Source organism: Lampris incognitus, chromosome 2, assembly GCF_029633865.1.
Source record: "Lampris incognitus isolate fLamInc1 chromosome 2, fLamInc1.hap2, whole genome shotgun sequence".
Taxonomy (NCBI): Eukaryota; Metazoa; Chordata; class Actinopteri; order Lampriformes; family Lampridae; genus Lampris; species Lampris incognitus.
This window is the reverse complement of record NC_079212.1, coordinates 39,482,625-39,502,446: the sequence shown is the minus strand read 5'-3', so window position 1 is coordinate 39,502,446 and position 19,822 is coordinate 39,482,625. Positions and strand designations below refer to the sequence as shown.

General features: G+C 44.6%; 1 protein-coding gene across 3 annotated transcripts in view; it reads right to left on the bottom strand.

Annotated features, from left to right (window-relative positions):
• Positions 1–19,822, bottom strand: part of LOC130108191 (paired box protein Pax-7) — a 68,177-nt gene that overhangs the window by 6,248 nt on the left and 42,107 nt on the right. For all 3 annotated transcript variants that reach the window (XM_056275047.1, XM_056275048.1, XM_056275049.1), the window contains exon 7: positions 17,886–18,085. In XM_056275047.1, the coding sequence (XP_056131022.1) occupies positions 17,886–18,085 (200 nt within the window). The remainder of the gene's footprint in view (positions 1–17,885; positions 18,086–19,822) is intronic.

Sequence of the window (19,822 nt, the reverse complement as noted above, 5' to 3'; positions counted from 1 at the left end):
AGTGTGATGTGACGGTAGTTGCCATCATCTAGACCAGTGTTTCTCAACCCAGTCCTCAAGGAACCCCTATCCTGCAGATTTTCTTTGCAACCTTGAATAGGTACCTGTTTGTAGTAATTCAGCAGTGAATGTCAGAGTTTGCACACCTTGCATAATTAAGTGCTGTGAGATGATTGGTTGAGTAAGTACAAGCAGAGCTACCTATGCAGGGTTACAATGAAAATCTGCAGGATAGGGGGTCCTTGAGGACTGGGTTGAGAAACACTGATCTAGACCTTCTCACACACTTGCAGGGACTAGAAAGGAAAATACACAAACACATCTTCCTAGCCTCACTGGCCAGAGGACCGACTAGACTGACTAGTCATTTATGAAAGATTTCTAAGACAAAGCCGGGTCTGGTATCCACTTAAATCACAGAGGATTTGTGTCCTCATGAGGCCATACGGACGCCTGAGATCTTTGGTCCAGGATTCGTCCGCTGTTCCAAAGGAAAAGATAAAGACCAAGGTGACGACGGACTGACTCTGTGGTACCAGTCATCTTAGCCAAGCTGAATTACTATCCCCTTATGTCACCCCTAACACCGTTTTGTTTTTACATGGCTTTCTTAATAGCACTTACTACTGTGCTTTTATTTTATATTCTCAGCCAAGTTAAGTCATTTTTATTTGTATAGCCCAATATCACAATTACAAATTTGCCTCAAGGGGCTTTACAGCAACACAACATCCTGTCCTTAGACCGTCGTGCCAGATAACGAAAAACTCCCTAAAAAACAAAACCCTTTAACAGGGAGGAAAAAAATAGGAAGAAACCTCAGGGAGAGCAACAGAAGAGGCCTTTATTTATATCTATATTTCATGTCTTGATTATCACAGATTTCTATCCTTTCTTTCATTCTCATACTGCTTTCCGTTGTCCAGTTGTGTTGCTAATCTTACTACACCGCTCTTTTTCTGTGAACAGCGTAGGCCTTCATTCAGCCTGTTATAGAGGTGGTCTGTGCACAGGGTCTTCCCATCGCTCAGTCAACCGATGACTCCGGAGAGAGTTGTGGACAAGACAAGTTTGGTATGCGGCACTTCCAGTTAACGAGGGCCAGTGGAAATACCCTCCTCATGGGCAGAACTGCCGGAGGGCAGTCAGGCCATTTAAAAGATGTTTAATTAGCAACCCAGCCAGCAAACTCTCTGCTTTTCTTTTCATCTAACCATGAAATTGAACGCCAACTATCAGCACCGTACAAAATATGGCGCGGCCAATTTAAACTCACACCATGTTCACCCCCCCTTTTCCAAAGCCGACACCCTCCTTTTTAAAAGAGGGGCCAATTAACTTAATGGTGTCACACTGTTCTTCGTAAGATATATATAAAGATATATTTGTCAACGTGTTTCCACCATTTATTTTTATCTATCTGTTTTCCTTTTTTCTTTTTCTTTTTCTTTTTTTGGATAGTGATTGAAATAATTGATAAGACTCTAGGATGAAATTCTTTGGAGAGAAAAAAAACAACCTTGTGAGGGAATTATTTTATCATTTCTTTTAATTTCCTCCACGATAGCCAAGAGAGAAAAACTCTTTAGTAAAATAGCTGTAATCCGCTTTCTTCACCCCACTAACATTTTTTCTTTAATTTGGGATAATTTCCCTTCTTTTGCCCTAGAAAGGGCATTAGCTGGTGTTTGTGAAGTGTTTAAGGGGCCTTGAGCCCCTGCCTCTCCCCAGGAGGGTGGTTCAGACTCAGGGAGGGGGGAGGAAGGGAGGGGGTGGAGGGGGTCTGCCCAAGCCCAAGCCCCAGGAGATGTCAAAGCTCGATGTGGGCAAAGAGGTGAGGGGCCTTCTAGGAGCCTGACACGTCTATTCAGGGCAGCAGGGAGGTGGCCTGTCACTGTAGTGAGAGCCATTGTGCCGCGTGAAAGCGAGAATTATTCAAATCTTCATATTTAGCATAAACTCATTGACATCAATTAAAGGCGCTTAGATCATGGGGTGAAATATTTGGGCTAGCATAGTGAGAGGTAGCACCAGGGTTCCACAGAGTGACAGAAAGGAGTTGGCAGAGTATCATAAGCTCAGGCTCTGGGGCCGCTAAAACAGGATCCGCTATTCCCAACAACACACGCAACGGACCTACTTACTGTAACGGTCTGAACCCCGTCTAACTTTAGCTCAAGGGAATTTTATTAAAAAAAAAATATTAAACATCAACCTGTATATGTGATCGAAGAGCCCATAAAACTTCTTCAAATTACACCGTATACTTAGAAAACACATTACATGGTTATTATTATAAGAATAATGCTGTTTCTTAACTCTTGAAAAACCAAAAAAGCTGGCTTTTGTGGGTTGTTCTACAATGCCAGCACACTATTTATTTATTTATTTAGTTTCCGAGGCTCAAATGCTTCCTGGTGTTCTGCAGAACGGACAGAGTGAACACATTTAAAAACGTATAGGTTTTATATTTTACCATTTACCACGGCTGGGTTGTTTTACTGCTCGTCATTCAGCATCAGTGGGCAACCACAGCAAGAGAAACCCCACCACAACTGGAGAAAATGAAATGTTTATATCGATAAAATCGAAAACAAGCAAAGGAACATTTTTGACAAGTTTCCATAAATGAAGCAGCAGGGTGGCCCATTTGTTTGACAGACTTACCTTCAGCTGCTGGACTCAAAAAAAGAAAAGTGTTTGGCTGCATCTCTACAATAATAATCACAATAACAACAATACAGACGAAATGCTTACGGCTAATTCAACTTTGTTCATTACATATGTATATGTTTTATATGTAGGTATTGTGTTATATTACATGTATATGGTTAACACCTTAAATACAGATACTACAGTACTTGATGGTCGCATACTGTTTTTTTAGGAATGACAATAACTAATCATAACCCCCCCCCCAAAAAAAAACAAATATATCGTCTGTCAAATTGGGCAAAGCACTGGCCTCGTCTGGTTTGTGTGTGTTGGCACTCAGTGTGTGTCTGTGTGTGTTAATGCGATGGGAAGGATTTGGGAGGCTGTACAAATAACTAAACGCTGTGCTGTGAAAGGTTTTCTCACGCTGCCGTCTCCTTGACTTCTTATTCGAGTGCCCCATCGCTGCTAATTGCTGAGAAATCAATATATCCCTCGTCACGCAAGACCTCTGATGGCTCTGACACACGGCGGCTGGCCACACGGAGGGCTGTCAGCCCGTTCCTCACACACACAGTTCACACGACAAGCTCAGGCTAACTATTACAGACCATAAAGAGGAGAGTTAGAAGGGGCAGAAGAGGAGGGGGGGGTGATGATGGGGGAGATAGCTAGAAAGATAGAGAAAAAGATGTTTGTAATGGATGGGTACCGCAGCAGTGTATAGTATGCAACCTGTTGCCTCCTCATTCCTCATAATGTGCTTTTTTGCACCCCCCCAACCCAAAAAGCTAGGATCCTGCAGCAAAGCATTTTGTCTCCCCCATTAGTGCACCCCCCCCCCACACACACACACACACACACTTGCTCCTTCATACACGATAGCAACTTTGGGCACACATCAGACAATTTGCTCTATAAACATCAATACAGAAAGAGATGAATGCCCTCGACTTCGAAAAACCAGCCTGGCCCCGTAGACACACAAAAGTGTAAATGGATACAATTTGTATTCTCTCAGATTAATAAGTAGCACAACTCAGTCTGCCCTTTATGTGCCGTTAATTCCCCGAACCGTTCCAATTAGGCCGTGTTTTGTTTCTTGTTACTCTCAGAAGAACCTCGGCCATTTTTTCCCCCTCCTAATTCTCATTCTCAGGCGTCGGAGCGTCTCGTTCTGCATCTGCACAGGAAGATAGCAGCCGCTCTCTTAAGATGGCATCGATCAAATGAAGCCACTCTTTCTGATGACACCACAGCTTCACTCACCAGCGGCTCTCGCAGTCTCATTTCACCACGTCCTTGTGCGTTCACAGAAACTACTGCAGTGTTTACTTACACCCAAAGCACACAAACATACAAACTCTGCAGTCGTTTGCTCTGTGATAGCAGACGATATTTTCTCTCTCACGCACCACAGTTATGTCAAAGGCTATTTCCACACGAAGGTCTATTAAATACTGAAGACGTTGCAGTGTTGACACCGTGATTGTTGGGTTGCAGGAACGAAAGTTGATGGTGTGTTGACGCATGCTCGATAATCCAGGTCAGCAAATCAAAGAAGGTTGAATCAGGTCATGTGGGTACAACGTTTAAAGTTGATGATGATGATGACAGTATGAATCATGAGGTACACATCATTGAACCAGTTCAGTCTCTTCATTTACCGCGTTCTACATGCAGGGCCTGTATTTTTTATATAGATATAGATAGAAGATAGAGTGCAGAAATATTTTTCCTTGTTTCATATTGAATTATTCGCTTCTGCACATCCACCTCTATCTACAACATGATAAGAGAGCACACTACACATTAGAAATCAATGATAATTAAGGCATCTGGGTAGTGTAGCGGTCTATTCCGTGGCCTACCGACACGGGGAATCACCAGTTCAAATCCCCGTGTTACCTCCGGCTTGGTCGCACAATTTGCCGTGTCTACAGATGGGGAGCCAGATGTGGGTATGTGTCCTCGTTGCTGCACTAGCGCCTCCTCCGGTCGGTCGGGGCACATGTTCAGGGAACTGGGGCGAATAGCGCGCTCCTCCCACGCGCTACGTCCCCCTGGGGAAACTCCTCACTGTCAGGTGAAAAGAAGCGGCTGGCGACTCCACATGTATCGGAGGGAACATGTGGTAGTCTGCAGCCCTCCCTGGATCAGTAGAGGGGGTGGAGCAGCAACCGGGACGGCTTGGAAGAATGGGGCAATTGTCCGGGTACAATTGGGGAGAAAAGGGGGGGCGGGGGTCCAAAAAAAAATCAACGATAATTCAAATCAGAGAATGAATATATAAACGACTAAATGACTTCATAAATGATCGAATGAATCAAATCCAAAACCTCCTTTTTTTGGGTCCTTTTACGGAATACATTTCTACGAAAAGGTGATTCTGAACGATATGGCTCTTAACTCGCCACTCAGAATGACAAAAGGACTGTTTGGAGGCAAAGGGGAGTGGAGGAGGATAGAGAGACTGGTAGGGAGTAAGGGATAAATAGCTATATTAACCCCTCTGGTGCAGTGAGTAGTTGTGTGTACACACACACACACACGAACACACACACACAGGAGGTGAGTTGATAAGCTTTGCCAGTCTTTCAAAGCCTTCAGGGTAAAGCAGAGTGGAGATGAGAAGACAGAGGCATCCAGACGTGCAGGGTTATCTCAGGGCCGCACAATGACATCTCCTACAACCAGGCCCATTACTCACACCCTCACCAAACAGCAGCCCCCTGGGAAGGCCTTTTAACTCTTCCACACGTTTGATGTTTTCATTCACGATACCACGCCACGGGATAAATATATCGTACACATCAAATGCATATTCATTTTATTTGCGATTTCCCTCACAATATCAGTTGACTTTTTTTTAAATTTTTTTTATTGTTGGCGGATATGCTGTATCTTTACTGAGATTTTCGCAAAACGTACTCGGTGGGTTATCTTTTTACATGGGTACTTGCATCACATACAAAAGCCGGCGCCTGCAGCTGTGTTACTGGTGTCAATCTTTGATCCATCACTGTCTCAGATGAAATTGAAGGCATTAATTGCAAGGCAAGTCGATACTGAATGGAGACTATCTGATGCAATCAGAAGTAATTATGAGATCAGCTAATGCCATTCTACCAAGAGCAGATGTGGTTTTGTCAGAGGCAGTAATCCTGAAAATCCCAACTCCCCCGTCACTGGTGAGAATTATATTCAATGTCATGAAGACGTATTTAAATATGTAAAGCAGCAATGAAAAAAACAAATGTATCCACGCTCTGACAGGACTTGAAAACAAATCTGCGGAACCTATATGCTAAATAGAAAGACTGAACACGGTGACCTTGGCTTTTTGTGCTATTGTCTTTGATCGTATTAAAGGGAAGACCTTAAGTTAATCACGCCATCAAATGTGCTAGGTAATGAGTCATATCTTTGATGGTTAGATTGCACGAACACCATATCCAAAAGCATCAGCCTTATGTAAAACCCTTCAGCTCTGACGTTTTTTTATGCAACACCGAACGGGAAAATATAGGAGGTCTTCCTGCTGCTACATGACACCGTCCTGCTAACACCTTCAACGGGCAGGGGATTCTCCTCCGAGTACGCCGAGTCACTTCCGTCACTTATCGTTTTAACCAGATGGTTTTCTCAAGCTGAGAGCAAAGTTAGCAGATAGGAGCATTTTCTAATTCCCTACAATTAATTTCTTTGCGCACTCTTTCCTTACTCTTATACTTTCCTTTCACCTTTTACTTTCCCTTTGTATTTTAGTTCATTCCGGTTTCCCTCCTCCTATCCCTGAATATCATTGAGAACGTTATTGTCTTTGTCCCTTAATGTACATTTGGAACCACTGACCAAATAACATACACTGGGAGTCAGCATCAATACTCCATCACAGATTCTGGCTCCACCAGACACCTCCCCTGTAAACTTTCTCATAGGACCTATTTGTAACAGGAGTTTCAAACTTTCACTGCTAGCAGGGCAATAAAAAAAATATTAAAAGGAAAAAGAATTTCTTTAAAGACAGAATGGGTAGGATTTTCCTAAAATTCAATTTATAGATTCATACAGAAATAATCCCTTGCAATCATCACTTATGACCCACTAGACGTGTGGGGGGTGTCTGTATCTGCAGAGACCCTGTCCTCTGCCTGTATTTTCTTATTTTGCTGTGTTCGGGACATTACTGGACATTGACCTTTGGGCAGCGGGACTCCAGAACGAGATCGTAAGCACGCATCCGCATACGATAATGGCGGACACACCGCCAAGACGCAAATATAGGGAGGCGAAACGCCAAGGGGACAAATCTCGTTCCAAAATGAGGGGGAATCTGGGGTTGGCTTTCCCCCACCGGCGAGCGCAGAAGGAGAGGACGGGAATGAAGGGTGACGCAGAGTTGGCCTGTACACTGGGATGTGTTCTGGCTGCTGCGGTCAGGGGGCGTGTCTTTCTGGTGACGTTGAGCCGGGGGGCGGGGCCAACTTCGAATGCGTTTACAAAGCGCAACCGACAAATCATACTCGTTGTACTTTTAATTGAAAGAAATTAGATTATATGTTTATGCCTGGATATTAACGTCACTATTTTGTTATCAGTATAATCACATTTTGGAAGCAGTTTATTTGTTGGGCCATGATAGCAGTGGTAGAAGGTAGCTTACTAACAAAAAAAAACTTATTTCAAAACAATTATTTTTTTCTGTGCTTCCAATATCTTCTACTCAGGAGTGCAGCTTTGAAATAAAAGTGGTAACTGGTAACATGAGAAAACTGAACAACATCGCTTTAAAATGTTTTACTTTTCATGCAAACATGTTGGCTTCATGAAATGTGACAGTAAGAGAAGCAAGCGTCAAAACATGTGACATGGTAGCTTCATGCTAGGTAACTAAAGCATGTAAGTAGGCTGAAGCCCCCATTATACTACGCTGGTGTTGTCTCTGTGATATGTTGCATGTTATTAATATGATCAAGCATATACATGATAATTATGTTTGATACATTATAAATTATGCATTAGTCAAAAGCTAATGTTGTATAATGCACCCAAGGGAAAACAGAAGAAGTGAGGGGCCCTATTGCCCCCTTACATCTCTCATTAGACCCCGGTGCATGAAGATACCCAGGAGAGGGAGGTTTGCCGACATGCCCTTCTTAGCACACTTGATGAATTGGAGTAGTTGTGAGCAAACTTGAATATTAGGTGCAAGCGAGGGAAGCAGAGAGAGGGAGAGTGAAAAGGGGGGGGGGCTCAGTATGGAAGTCTTTAATTGATTCAAATTAGGCATTTGATTGGCAATGACAGGAACTGGGCAACAACAAGGCGGGCCCAGATGACAGCGATTAGCGTGCAATCAAACAAGCTGTCGCCTCTCACAACGTGTTAGTAAAGCACGACACCAGGCACAGTCGCTGTGATCGGCTGGGGGCCATGCACACTTCATAGCACATAGCGAGGGAGACAGATGGATGCACTCAGAGATAACACAAAGATCAGCCTTAGTAAATATCTGCAAGCAGCAGCATCTGATGGAGTCTGCATATTTAATTCAAATCCTAGATCTCATTTTTCGGTAGCTCACATATACCTTTTTTTACGGTAAGACCACGTTCTTGGTCTTACAATGCACAGAGGAATTACAGACACAAACAAACAGAAGTTGCATTTCAGACCAGAAATTATGTTTCTTTAGATTGTCTTATTCAATAACAACAAAATGGAAAAAAGGAACTGCTTTGCAATTAGCTGTAAGTGAAGTTTACTGATGAAGTAATGCTCACACAGAAGCTGTTACATATAAGAATTGCTTTCTGTGTGACCCTTATTTCATCATGAGATCCCCCTTGGACAGTGCATTGTATTTTCTGCCTCGGAGGTCCTTTCTACCCCTCCTCACACCTCTTAGACATGAATTAATGCCAACTAATTTCACCAGGGTTAACGGGGGGTATTCTGTTTTATTTCTCACTGAATAATATCGAACACACCGGCTCACAAACAACCCCTTGTTCTTCACGCCATCACCCCAGCCTCCAAGCCTTCACCTCATTCTCCTCTGATCCTGCCCCGCTCCTCTGAAATGGAAGCCTTTAATGATTTAACCCCGAAGTAGTTTCCCAGGACGCACCAGAGTTGACAACACTAAGAAACTGAGCTCGTTCACTAGCGAGGTGGGTGATGTCGAGATGACGGGGGGTGGGGGGGTGGCGAGGAGTGAGGAGGAGTGGGGTGGGTTGGTTACTGTTTACTGAACGCAGCGGGGAGTTGGCCCAGTGAAGAATGTCAGGTCAAATAGTTCTTGACAGTGTTAATATCTGCACCTCCTGACCGTAATGACATGTAAGTAAACAGAAATGGCTCTCAGCTGGAGACTGACAGGCACTGGGCCGCTGTTACTGGGAGCCAGCTGGGGACCTGCCTGCATCACATCCAGGCTAATGAGGGAGAGAGGAAGACAGACACAGACGGACAGAAAGAGAGAGAGAGAGAGGGCGAGAGAGAGAGAGAGAGAGAGAGAGAGAGAGAGAGAGAGAGAGAGGGAGAGAGAAGCCAAATAAACTGTACAGTAGCAACAAAGCAGAGGTGCTGAAGAAGAAAGACAGAGAGGGAACATGAGCCCAAAACCAGAGTCCACAACTATAAATCAAAGCCAACAAACATTAAAAGCATTACATCCACCATTTTAACTTTCACCAAATATTGATGTTGCTACAAAACCTTTATGGTGTATAACGGTCAAAGCTGTATAGGTGACCAAGCAGTTTGCTCAACTCGGCCCTTCAGCTGAGGAGCCGAGGTTTTGTTCTTCTTCTATCTAGTCTATGTAAATGATCTTTGTGAAGGACACTAGTCTCCCCGCAACTTGTCGGGGCAGAGTTGTGTTCGAAGACCCCTCTAATCTCTCTATGGAGGGGTGCGAATGAAACAATAATTCCCCTAAATGGTTCAGTAAAACATCAAATTGTTATTATAGCGGACTGTTAAATCCAACTTCACCAAGCACAGCTCTGTCCTCGGGTGCGCTCTGCTCCCAACAAATGTCAGAAAAAGTGTCTTGAAATAACGCTTTTTTTGTTCATGCAGATTATTTTTATTTTTTTTGCTACATCCTGTATTTTCAAATACAAACTAAAAAAAAATCCTTAGTGGTATCTGAAGCCTTCTTTATCGTGCATTTTCTACCTTACATAAATCACATCCCTCCATCTGTCAGCTTGGTATCTAGAACCAAGAGGAAGCACATGGACACGGTCTGACCTTTCACCCCTGTGTCTGATGCACACACATGGCTGACTAGATCAGACTGCACGACCACTTGACCTCTGAACTTTGCTGTGAACATCAGGTTCCCCAGCCACAAATAGACAGCCATTGGCGAGCACGCATGACACTTGTGACAATGGGACCGGCGCACGTGGCGAGCCCACCGCTGCAAAAGAAGCCATGCTTTGGTCACGGAAATGTAAATGTAAGACTAAACCAAGTGACTTAAAATGCTGAATCGTACAATTCAGCAAACAATTCCATACTGTACTTGGTGTTCGCAGTATGCATTATACTATACCGGAGTATACTAAGAGTAAAAAATAGGTATAATGATAACACAGAAGGGGATTTTCCCCCACTTCATAAGAATGCAATGGCAATTTTTTGATCATTCAATCTGATATGATAGATATTTTCTCTGGCTTGGAGGAAAAACACTCTCGAATACAAAAGAACCCAAAGAATAAATAATATAACCACTGGAGTGAATTTCCCTGTGGATAAACTGCAAACACACTTCTATCAAATCCCTTCTGAAAGTGTTGTGAATATATAACAGTGCCTGTGTGATCAGTATTGGAGATACAGGCTAAGAAGATGCCCTAGATTTTTAATAGGGAAATAGAGCTAACACTCTCATGTATAGGATCCTCAGATTGTACGCAGTGGTCTCCTTCAGGGCCTCTCACTTAAATCCTCATCTTCTGGGATTTAGTGAAAGTCATATTGGCTGCCTCCGCAAGATAAATGTAATTCGCATTCCCTCATCTTTGGCTATTTTTTCGCTGAATGCAACAGCTCCCCATTGGCCGGGGAAAGTATCTCTCACATGCACACAAATGGCCTTGCATTTAAATAGCATTTTTACTTGTCCACCGCGGCCTTTCATCTGGAGGAATACAGCCCCCCCCCCATTTTCTTTGGGTGGTGGGGTGGTGGTGGGGGGGGGGGGGCACGAGGAGAGGAACGGAGGATGAGATGGAGAGAAATGAAACCCAGGAGGGGAAGTGAGGGAGCAAGTTGGACAGAAGGAGACAGTGACAAACCATGGGGGGGGGGTTGAGGTGTTTCGAATGGTGCTTTAAATAAAATATGTTATTGTTAGTCATATTATCACTGTTATTGTTACTATCAGGAGGCAAGAGATGTGCGACTAAATGGTAAGGAAATGTAAAGGAGAGACGGCGATGGAGTCAGACGCATGAGCAAAATGAAAAATCGATAAAACATTTGCGCAAAAAGAGCGAAAGGGATTTACATAGAAAATGTATTTTTTCCAGTGATGAATTTGACTGTAACCTTACAAAGAAGAAGAAGAAGAAAGAAAAAAAAAACTTACAAAATGGCTTCTGGTATCTGCTTGATTTAGGCTAAACAGGAACTAGAAAACGGACTCAGACATTTACACATTGGACATGTCCTACTGAAAACTGTGTCCTGGGCGGTGATTATTAACAAGCAGACCGTTTGACTGGTTAAAGCGGTTACTACAGGAGTGAAGTAATTCACATTTCAGGAATCGCACGTGTGATTTTTTTTTTTTTAACTCGCGCGTCTGCTGTCAGCAGCCTCAGCCCGTACTGAAAGGGTTTTGACACTTTGTAGCCACTGAACCTTGCTACCAGCGGGCTCAGATTGGGGGGGGGGGCATGGTGGGGGTGGGGGCGGGGCGGGCGATTTATTCTATAAACATTCCACTAGTGGGTATGATTTAAATTCCTCTGATTTCCTTGGCAGCCTCTCAAGCAGGGTCTCGTCTTTTATTTATTTAATTTCCTACAACAGCTCCTCGCATCCCTTCTTGCCAAACTGAAACACAATCTGTATTTCGGGGTGATTTCTAATTAACAAGTATATAAACCCTCCCTCGCCCCGTCCTTGTGGTCTCTCTCTCTCTCTCTCTCTCACGCACACACACACACACACACACACACACACACAGTGTATCTAAGTATGCGTGAGATGTAAATATATGCGCTCATCCTTTCTGATTTGTTGACATGGGAGCCTGCCAGCTGACAGCATGCCCAATCAAAGGGGGCTTAATACCCCAAGTTTTAATAGCACTGGAGACCTATGTGAGGCGCAACACTCATTGACATTCAGGTGCACACTGTCATGTCTTAAGTGAATGGGACAAGGGGGATGCGGTTGTTTTTTTGTTTTTTTTGGTTAGCGAGAGAGAGAGAGAGAGAGAGAGAGAGAGAGAGAGAGAAGCCCCCAAAGCCCCCCCCCCTCCCCGTTATATTTGGTAAACGCCGCCTGTGTTCAGGACAATATAAATTCCTCTGTGTTCGCTCATTGGTTTGTGTTTTTAAAAGATGTGACGGTGTTAATTGAAGTAAATGGTGGCGCAGGGGGCGTTGGGAGAAGAGGCGACCCCAAATACACACACACACACACACACACACTCCTCCCACACCCCTAAATGCCCCCCCAACACCCCCACCCCCATCTTATCTCAGTCCGACAGTTGTCAGGAATCACTAGCGGAGGCCTGAGTTAGCAAGCGCAGAGCAGCGCAGGCAGGCCTGGGGATATGGATCAAAGGGAGAAAGCTAGGGAGCGCCTCAGCAGCTCTGATCCCCCCCCACCCCATACCCCCACCCCCACCACCACCACCCCCGCAACCCCACACACACACACAACCACCCAACCCTGCTCTCCAGTCACTAAAATCCTGCCTATCCCCCCAACACACACACACGCACACGCACGCTTTGTGTCGCTTTCCCACTCGCTTCCTCCGACATCAAATAGCGGAGTGAGAAAGCCCCGCCATTCGGAAAGACAAAATCTTCCTCTCACCAACCAACTGCAGTGGGAACGAGGGGAGGAGAGAGAGAGGAGGGGGGATACCCCCCCGCCGCCCCCGTCCCTTTAAATGTATCCCTTTACTTCCATGATGAGTTGATTTGTTGGGTTCGCTGTGTGAAATAGTTGTTTCTTTATCAACAGCAGGTCAACAAGTTCTCTGTTCTGACAGAAGGGGATTACTGGTCTGACATCACTGCCTGTCTGACTGACAATATTCACGGGGGGGGGCGGGTTGGGATCTCACCACTGAGTAGGCTCAAAATAGCAAAATAGATTTATGGTATTTGTCAAAAATAGTGTGGTTTAAATGAAGCCAGCTTTATTTTGCCAAGCCTAGAAGAGAAAAAGGGGGTAGGGGAGCTGGTAACAGCAGTGATAGTGCCGTGGTGAAAGGAGGACTGTTTAAATTCCCAGTATGCCTCGCCATCTCCGGGATGGTATATTGTCACTTTGCTTTTTCTTTTTTTTTCTTCATTCAGCGAGAATTTGACTCGGCTGCCTCCTTGCACTCGCTTTCCACATTTCAAGTCGGGGTCTAATTCTTTTGCATATATTGTGTGAAAGGAGGAGGCAAAAAAAATGGCACGTATGATTTGAAACGCAATATACTGGTTTTCAATTGAATTCAATTTGAATGACGAGCACATGCTATGTATACCCCCCCCCCCGCGCACGCTATTCTGAAGTCGAAGGAAATTCACCCTACATCGTTGCTTTGTATAAGCAGATGGGAATGTGATGAGGGGGTCAGAAGCAGCGATCCCACAAAATGGATGCTTCAGCAGGGACTCGACGCCATTAAAAATACATAGTGAATGCAATACACATAAAAATGCATTGTACTCAATCCAACAAGCCTCTCTCTGTATTTCAACCAATGAATGAGTACTATCTCATATAAGTGGATTTACTGAGTGCTGGTTTTGAATAAAAACGTGCCCGTATATCAGCCAATGAGATTTCCCCTACAATCAACTAGTATGTTCCTTGTTGGTATGAATGTATAGAAATAGATGTAAGAGCCAGCAGTGCCAGAAGCCTGTACATAGCACGCTAGTTTCAGTTATATAGGTGAGGCTGCGGCAGTCATTGGAATTTCACTACAGACAGTATGTTTAGCCCAGATGAAAATGACAGAAAACACATGACAGCTGATGTACACGCAACCAGACTCGGGCTTGAATTAAGAGGGTAAAAAAGAAAAGAATGGAAACGGATGAATGCTAGCTAGCATGGATCTGTAGAGCAGATGTCGATTTTGCACGGTGCATCCGGTGTTATTAGCATGTTTGCACTTGCTACAGTTTAGAAGGTGGTGATGAAGCCTGCGCTACGTACACGCCGAGCCTGCCGCAGCACTGTCACAAAACCGGCGTGACTTTCAGACGAGCAAAATGGAAGGATGAACAGTCGCTCAAGGTTAATCTACACAAAGGCAAGCTAATAATCTGCACAAGGGGCCAAAATCTGGGCTTGTTTGCAGGGAAAGTGCTCAGATTGTGCTCGCCTCTGCCTTTGCAAAGCAGAGAAAGACTCGACACGACGAGAAAGCATTCCTCGTGATGATTGTTTTTTGTTTTTTTTTTACCACAAAGCAACAATACCCAAATAAACCAAGCAACACATCAGGAAGCATATCTCAATTCTTAGAAAGCGGCGCTTCGGCATAGAGGTGAGCCTTTGAGGAGGATATGCGGTAATGTCACAGTGTGCTTGAGACCGTTTCCTTTTACCAAAATTGGGAAACAATAAGAGCAACCGCCATAAACATATCACGCTGTACAAAAAAAATAGTCCTCTCTGGCAGCTGTTCCCCCAGTCCCCAGGCAGTGCCTGGGTTTAGCTGGGGTTTATTAAACAAGAAAGAGAATCTGCATACGCGTGAACACATACATGAGTATACACGCACACACAAACAATTTATCATTTTTTGATACCTAATCCAAAAAGTTTCCTCTAAAAGCTAAAAAGACGGTGCCGGTTCTGTCTGACTGGGGGCGTCGAGGGCGGACCATGAAGTGCCTTCAGCCTCCGAATACAGACGGCGTGCACACCGTGTCTGCCGTGCGTGCTGGTGCGGAGGGCAGGCCTGCGAAAGCCGAGGCCTTTGCAGGGGGATCACATGAATTTTTCCCGCTATGAGAAGGTAATAGGATTAAAGCAAGAGGACCAGAGTGAGGAAGTGATGGACTGAGATGGGGAGATGGGGGAGGGAGGGGGGGGGACTGGAGAGATTCAAGGGAGCCTGGAAGGTAGGACAAAGAGAGTCCAGTTGGCTCCAAGTACAGTCTGTATAAACGAGACAAACCATGTCTCAAATCTCTACGTCTGCACGGGTTGGCTCTCGATATTACGCCGCTTGTTTTCCCCCCAGCTTCTCGTGTTTGTATGTCGCCGTTGTGCGTCCGGTCCGATCTTAATGTGAAAAATCATCCACAATCATGTCAAATTGTTTACGTTTGTTAACTTATTTGGCTAATTAAACGGTTATCATTTTGATCTGAAGATGGACTAAAACAGGGAAATGGTGCCGTGCAAATCCTTTACATTAAGTGTATTTCATGTGAAATACACATTGTATGTGGACACGCGCTCATGCAAAAAAAAAAAAAAACTAAAAAAAAACCCACACCCTTTTCATGCCATTATTGGTAAATTAATGAATGATCTGTTCTATTATCCAACATATGTGATATTTGACATATTGGTGTGTGTGTGTGTGTGTGTGTGTGTGTGTGTGTGTGTGTGTGTGTGTGTGTGTGTGTGTGTGTGTGTGTGTGTGTGTGATCAAATCCCTGCCAGCACGCAGTGAAATCCATCAAGAGACGGTTTACAGTAATGTTTTTCACCGCTGTATTCTTCTCAATCAGAGGGAAATTGAATTTAGGGGGGGGGGGGAGTCATCGTTAATACACTAAGATACATGTATGCAAAATGTAAGTGAGGATAACAGATGAATCTTTTATTCCCTGTAGGTCGGGTTGATGGGGGCTGTCTAGTAATCCCTAATGTAAAGCAGGCCCGGCGTGTTATTTTATCATTCCTCCTCCAAAAGAAGAGAGGGCAACATGGGGGGGGGGGGGGATCGAGGAGTGTCAGTAATAAAGAAATCCGGCCATGTCCCCTGTATTTATGCAGGGTGGTATATTGCGGCAAGGAGCATTAAGAGCCAAAGCCCCGCCGCCATGATTAACAATCAAACAGGAGGAACGGTGGTAAAAAAAAGAACAGGAAAAAAAAACCTCTCTGTTATCCTCCAACTCTCCAGTACAAGAGAAAATCTCTTTTTTGTCACCAAATCCTTAACTCTTTCTTTTCATTTGGGGGGGCAAAGGAAGAAGGAAGTAACACCCGTTTTCCAATCAGCTTTGAGGAAGTATTTACTGCGGGGGGCGGGGGAGTGTATCTGTGTGTGTGTTGGGGGGGGGGTCGTTGAGGATATAAAAAAAGACCTCCCAATGAAATATGTGTGAACGAGGGGGTAATTGCGAACAAATGTGGCATTGAATTTCATTTTCCAACTCTTTTTAAACACCATTTCAATCTTATTTTCTGCCTGTTAGGAAGATCTTGCTGCTCGGGGTGGGCTGGACTGCCCAGTTTTGGTGAGTAATTGCATATAATTTCTTCCTGGCCCAGTGATGTGCATTGATACCAGCCAGTCCTCCAGTCTCCGGCTGCTGGGAACACCACTCCAACCAGGAAAGCCTCACTGGTTAATGTCGGGAGGACCACGATAGGATGTTACCGCGAGCTCCCCTCACCTCCCGTCCACTCGGACACACAAATGCGCAGGCGAACACAGATGCGTGCATGCACAAATGCCAGCAACCGTTTGCGAATGAGAGGAAATGCATTCTTTTGACTTTGGCACCGGCTGATTTTTAGAGTCCCGTTGCGTTACCTTTCCCACTGCTCTCCAGCATTGTTGAGAAACGAAAGAAGTAACACATGACGCATGTGTCAGCTTTCCAACGCAAACAGCATGGTGCCCCGTGAAAACAAACTTCGATGAGGAAGCAACAGTTTTCCAGATAGGACTTTCATCCATACCTCGAGCAATACTCGCAGGAAAATATGGGCTATAATTCTCCCCCTTTTTGTGAGGAATTCTCGGATATAGAGAAAGCGGGGACGAATGAGCCTAACTGGAGCAAAACAGAATATCAATATCACCGAATTTCAATACAAACACTAAAACCCGGAGCAAAAAAACGAGCTACCTGACCGACCAGACAGGCCATGAAAAAGTCACTTAATGTTTTGCAAATGTATTCATTGAACAAAACTACATTAAATCACACGATGATGAGCAGAAAGAGCGCTGAATCGTTCCTCGCTCAGAAACTGGATGAAGCTCTCGGTATATATACACATCTCAGAGGAGGAATTAACAGTGAAAACATGATATTATTCTGTCTCTCATTGTGTAAATGAGTGATTTCCAAACCAAACAAGTCCTAACTCGGATGGGCAAGGCACCAGGGTATCAGCTACAATTCATTAGAGCTGTCTGCATTGACAGAAACATCTGCTAATTGCAAAATACGACTCTGAGCGACACCGTATGAATCCTCGGGATCACACTCATTAGTTAAGAAAGATTATTATTTTTCCCCCCCTCACGTTTTTATTTGAATTGTTTCCCCCATAAAGAATCCAAGATAATTCCCCCCATCGAACATTTTTTTTTTGTTCTGTTAAAAGTTCAAGCTGGAATCCATCTGGAACCATCGTCTCCAACAATCAAGTTAATTAGAGAGACTCAAGTGGGGATGAAATTAATTGTGAAACGATATCACTCCAAATCCCCTGTGAGCAAGGGGGATATTGGTGTGTAAGTGCAGCGCTTTACTGACTTTGCTGCGATTAGTCTCATCTATTCCATGAGGTTAGGACAATATTTGTCGGGGTGTGTGGGGGCCAAAGAGAAGGCGTGCCAACATCCACAAACTGTGTCAAAACGCAACTGAGGCCTGTTGTGAAGCACGCAAGCACGGCTGCGTCACAATGAGCCAAGCTGCTCACACAAACAGGCAGAAAACACCCACACACGGCGGGCGTCATGCGTGACTCACGCCTACGCCAGTACACTGCATAGAAGTTCATGTTATGCGTACTAGGGACCAATGTGGACAGACCTGTGGAGAGAGGCCATTGCTGACCGGGTTGACGTGGTTGCTCGGAGCCGCTGAGCTCATGAAGGTGTCGGGGTAGCTGGAGAAGCCGTGTCTGCTGGAGGAGAGGCCGTAAGCCGAACTGCTGTCTGCGCTGGGCAGACCGCCCTGGTGCATGGTGGACGGCGGCAAGGGCTGGGGACGGTGGACCGTGCCACTCCCGTCTGAAAGGAAATGTTCACATCTGATCAGAATCCAGTTTGGCTGCAGCACGCACAGCGAAATAGATGATATGGTTTCTTTATCTAACATTGACAGCATATTTGTTTTTTTGTTTCCCCCCCCTTTTTCTCCCCAATTGTACCTTTGCCAATTACCCCACTCTTCCGAGCTGTTCCCAGTCGCTGCTCCACCCCCTCTGCCGATCCGGAGTGGGCTGCAGACTACCACATGCCTCCTCCGAGACATGTGGAGTCGCCAGCCACTTCTTTTCACCTGACAGTGAGGAGGTTCCCCAGGGGGACATGGCGCATGGGAGGATCACGTCATTCCCCCCAGTTCCCCCTCCCCCTGAAACAGGAGCCCCGACCAACCAGAGGAGGCACTAGCGCAGCGACCAGGACACATACCCACATCCGGCTTCCCACCCACAGACACGGCCAATTGTGTCTGTAGGGACACCCGACCAAGCCGGAGGTAACACAGGGATTCGAACCGGCGATCCCCGTATTGGTAGGCAACGGAGTAGACCATCACACTACCTGGACACCCCTTTGACAGCATAGTCAACTTACATCATTCATTCAACAGTAGAATGGCTGCTGGTGTGTTAAAAAATATTATTGAGGTTATAAGTTAACCAAATATCTCACCAGATATGCAATCATCTGCATTTTTACCATATCAATAAAATGAAAACAGGATCTGTCGAAACGTACAAGTTATTATTCTGAATTCACCTAAGTGCAGGACTTGATTGGTGGGGTTCACTACAATGATTTGGACATCAGTAAGTGATTTGTCAGTCATCAGTAAGTGTAAAGGATTGACATGAATGAAAACAGGGTTCCCACGCATCCTGGAAAACCTAGAATTTTATAGACTAGTTTCCCAGCCACGGATAACACCTGGAATAGGATTAAATGTCAACAGAAATATTATTGAGGTCTGTACTGGTCTCGAAGGATCTGAGCAATAACCCAACTATCCAGTCAGCTAAACTCTTCAGCAATCAATCATTTCAGGAGGCGGAGTGAAGTTTATGATGTTTACTTGCCAAAAGGTGAAACTGAAATATACAAACACAATATAACACCGCAGTTACAAAATTGAAGGTACTACAAAGTAAGTACACAATATGAACAGATAAGACATATCAAAAGTACAAATAAGAGTGCCTTAGTACACGAAATAAGAGCTGTAGACTAGCCAATATACAGATAGGTATAACGTAGTACATGACTAGCAAAAGGGAACATGCTAACACATAGCAAACTAGCACAATCCAACCCGGCATAACATACTACAGATACAACGAAAGATGAATGGGGTAGACTTTTGTAATGCTGTAGTAAATATAGGCCACATAAACTGAAATACATACAAACATTGCGTGTATCAAGATATAAGAATCAAGGATGGCGGATAACCTTTTGCGGCATGCACGATACACTGGTAAGACAGTATAACCCTTCCTGATTACAATTTGTCGGTCGCGAAGGAAGTACTTCAAAATAAAAGTCCGTCGACAGAATCAAGGACTCATCTTAAACAATGACTAACAGAGTCCAGAACACTCCCTGCCTGGGGTCTTTTAAAGAGCCAAAATAAACCCAAAACTACTAATCAGTCTTCTGTAGAAAGCAAGAGGACCACTTCGGAAACTGGGCGGGAGAAGACTTTCTGGGTGTCTTCTTTGATGACTCTGATGTCTATTTTCCTCACCATCCCATCCTGACTTG